Consider the following 4,201-nt stretch of genomic DNA (forward strand, 5'->3'; position numbering starts at 1 on the left):
CTGATACCAAGCGTAGAAAGCATAAAGCTGATATTTGAACACAGATACTATTTGTATATATGTTAAATAGGAAAAAACAAATGATGGATCTTATATATAGGTTGCCTACCACTGAATGGATGTTAAAAATCAGCAACTACATTCCTATTTTGACTCCACTACTCCCACACTCCTGAAAACTCTAAACAACTAAATGACTAAGTCCTATGCATTACAATGAACTGATTACAATGTTTATTTTAAAACAAAACAATCAAATAATTAAATAAATAAAATAATTAAAACAAGTTTAAGATTATTTTTCATAACCTCAATATAGAACAATCATCATAATACAATAACCTCAGTATCCGTACAACTATCATAATACAAACTTAAAAAGCATATGAGGCATAATCTTCATTGTTAGTCCCTTGTTATCCATCAACAAGAAGCATGCCTGAAAGAACAAGAACAACAGTATAAGTGCTATATATTCATTTCCAGGAAAAAACCAGGGACAGCCATTTTAATTTTCAGATGATAAATAATTGTATATATAAAGAACAATATGGAGCCAGTGTAATTACAAAAATATACCCTTTATTTACACAAATAATGCCAAGGTGAACAAATGTTGCTCAGAGAGCTCCCCCAACCGAGGTAGGAAGATCATCAAAAGCCCAAAGATTGATTGAATTCCCGGCATCCGGAGTTGTGTCTTCAGCTAGGAATGCATCTAATGAAGCATCCCAGTTGCCATCCATACATGCCATCTGGAAATACTTCATCTCTGTCTCGAAAATACGAATTTCCTCTGGCTTCTTCTCTTTAGTTTCTACAAATGAACCAGAGCCCGTTGAGTCGGGCTTCAGCTTCTTACAGGGGCTAGCATTTTCCGAATATTGAGCTCCGTCGGATTTTAGACTAGCTAAAGATGATATCTCCAGAGTTTTGGATGAAGTATCGCCACCACCAGCGTCAAAATAATCATACAAGTCACTTCCTTTTTCAGAGGTAAAATACTGGGAAGCCCTTTTTGATGAATCATCATAAACATAAGGCTTAGGTTTTTCTTCGACAAAGTCTACAGAGCTATAATAATCACTATCCGCATGGTTAATCAATTTGAAATTGAGATTCAGACTGCGCTGAGCCGAGTTTGTGACATCCTTGTGGATGTTTGTGTTGGTAACAGGTGGAGATACTCCAACAGGAAAATTCACTTTGGCTTTCCTTCCTCGAATAGTCCTCGCCTCAGAATCATAAGCTCTTGCAGCTTCTTCAGCAGTGTTGTAAGTTCCAAGCCAAACTCTTACACCTTTCCTCGGATCACGGATCTCAGCAGCCCATTTGCCCCAAGGGCGTTGTCTTATCCCTCTATACTTATTATTCCTCTTTCTCGTCAATGATTTTTTCGGTTCATCATTGGGTGCTGCATATTTTATAAGCAATAGAGTTCCTTAATATGTGCATAAATATTTCTTTCCACAAAAACAAGTGCAGAACGAAATATGCAATGAATAATATTACATTGATAATTATCTATGATCAGCTGCACGGTTTATTGTACAAACACATAATCCAAATCCTACATTTTTCTAAAATATTTTTATCACAATATTAATGTATTTTCAATACTAGCCCGATCAGACTGTCTTGACAATTCGAAGAACCCAACAACAAAGGTTTAATGTAGTGTTTGAGCTCCCCCCTCCCCCGCAGTAGTTTAAGAGTTTGACCTCGTGTAATTAATTAATTAGCAAAAAAAATTGAAGAAGCCTACCAAATTGATGTTATACTAGTAAGAATTCAATCATAACATTATACTTACCTAGTGCATTTGTATGGTGAACGGAAGCAGAGAAAACCTGTTGATCCTGATCAAACCTTAGAAAATCGGCCTCGAAATCGTCGTTCAGAGATCTCAAAGGCTTGGAGCGGTAATTGTTGGGATTTTTCTGCATGCAACTCATGCTCCATAAAACATCAGCAGTCAGTGGACGAACTGGCCGGCTAGGCGGAACCATGTCGGAAATGATAGCGCCTCCACACATCTTTCTTCTTGATTGCTTAAAAATGCTTCTGATATTTTTTTTTTCTATCTTCTTGTTTTGTACTATACCTTAAGTTTGGAAACTCTGAGGAGTTATATAGCATCAAGACAAGTCCTACAACAAGTTGTTTGTGTAGATGCATACTAGTAATTAATAAATAAATCATAGTTGTTGTAGAAAAGAAAACAGAGGGCATAGGTAGTAAGTGGTATATTTACATGGTTTTGACTTTTGATAATATATGCATGATATCTGGGAAAAAGCAGATCACAGTTAAAATGTGAAACTTGACTTATTTAACTACTACTGGTTCTTGATCTCATCGTACCGTAAAATTAACGAGTCTTTAGGCATCTAATTACGCCAGAGTTTGAAAGATTTGTAAAGTGATACGGACAGGTCAAGTTGATAAACAAGTTGTATTGTGACTTCATAAATTAGTCTTGTGTTTTGATGAAAAGAACACAGGACACTCATCGTTGGAGATTCTTTCATATGTAAAGAATTTGACATGAAATGTTACTCCTAGAATCAGATAGTTATCCCTTAAAAATTTAACATGCTTCTATTTTATTTATTTTTATAAAAAATCTCATGTTATCGCTTGTATTATTTTTATGAACAAAATATTCATTTTCTTTTATTTTAATGGGCCTTTTCCCCTCTTTATCACTTCTTCCTTCTTTAAATTTAATATTATCTATACTATAGTATAATAATCAGAATGAGATATTTGATTCAATGTTTATCCCCTAATTTTGGTTATTAAAATAAATAAATAAATAGTGCTATATATCCACTAAACTACTAAATTGTTAAACTACTAAATATACTCTCCTTATCCTACTAAATTATGACCACAACCTATCATATTATTAAAAAATAAATAAATAGTGTTATATATCCGCTAAACTACTAAAATTTTAAACTGAGCCTACTTAATACGTTATCCTATTATTTTTATATAAATTTATAATTATTTTATTACAAAAATATTTTAAAAATTAGAATATGGTAGTATAAATAAAATGTTTAAATATTAATGAGAACACGTGCATCATAGGAGCATATATAAAGATGGTTGTTGAAGTTGTTTTTGTTTATAATGTCCTAAACTTAATTATTTATAATATTTTTAAGAAACGTGTTAAGATATTCTTGAAAATGCTCTTGATAAATATTTCATGTATACAATTTAAATTTTAAACTGTTTTAAACCGAACATGTTAAACTGATACGGTAATAATGTAATTTCTTTGATTGTAGTACAAGATATAATATTGTAGTACTAGATATAAGTATGCAGTACAACACAATACCAGACAAATAATCTAAGTTTTAATATTTATAAGTGGACCACATGGAATAGAACTCTATATTAATATATTAAAAATATTATTGGTGAATATTAATAAGTAAGTTCATGCACCTCGGACCTAGTAGGCAAAAGAATCTCTGTACTCGACAAAGATCAGCAACTGGCAAATATGCACCAATTGCGATCAAACCATGCCTTCTTCTGGGATCCACGTACTAATATGGAGCCCGCTTTACAAATGATTTGCTAGGGGTGTACAGACAAACCGCTCAACCGCAATCAGCCGCTCAACCGCTCGTAACCGAACTGCATTTGCGAATAATCGCGAAACACGGGTTGGTTGTGGATTTAAATTTTAAAAACCGCTCATGCACGGTTTGGATGCGGTTTTAAATATTTGAAAATCGCAAAATTGCAACTGCAACTCGCAACATATATTTATAATAAAATATATTTCCAAAAATGTAGTTGATATCATATAAATTAATAAGTATACACATTTATTAACTAATCTTAGGTTAATGTTAAGACTTCGTTCATAAAATTCACAATCATTATAAGACAAAACAAATGAAAAATGTAATCAACATGTAATTTTTTTTATTCTTTTTTTTTCTTTTCTCTCCGCCTCCACATTTTTGTATGTTTTTAATATCCTTGCTCCACACGGAGCACTAGTTTATATTCTATTTTTGAATGTAATTTATCACGTAACTTAAACTTCAATTTATTAATATTCTGAATTTATTTTTTTTGCAAATTATTAATTATTTTAAAATAAGTGGTTGAACCGCAAACCGATCCGCAATAACCGCAAATTCGCAACCGCAATTGACGCGGTTAATCG

General features: G+C 32.5%; 1 protein-coding gene across 1 annotated transcript; it reads right to left on the reverse strand.

The window, feature by feature from the left end:
• Nucleotides 1–253: 253 nt before the first annotated feature.
• LOC141718348 (ethylene-responsive transcription factor RAP2-2-like) lies at nt 254–2,135 on the reverse strand. Its single transcript, XM_074520730.1, has 3 exons — nt 1,814–2,135; nt 580–1,414; nt 254–439 (listed from the first exon to the last, which is right to left on the reverse strand). The coding sequence occupies exons 1-2, from the start codon at nt 2,034–2,036 to the stop codon at nt 621–623; spliced, it is 1,017 nt and encodes a 338-aa protein (XP_074376831.1). The 5' UTR covers nt 2,037–2,135; the 3' UTR covers nt 254–439; nt 580–620.
• Between the last annotated feature and the right edge of the window lie 2,066 nt (nt 2,136–4,201).

The sequence above is a fragment of the Apium graveolens genome, chromosome 4 (assembly GCF_009905375.1).
Source record: "Apium graveolens cultivar Ventura chromosome 4, ASM990537v1, whole genome shotgun sequence".
NCBI lineage: Eukaryota > Viridiplantae > Streptophyta > Magnoliopsida > Apiales > Apiaceae > Apium > Apium graveolens.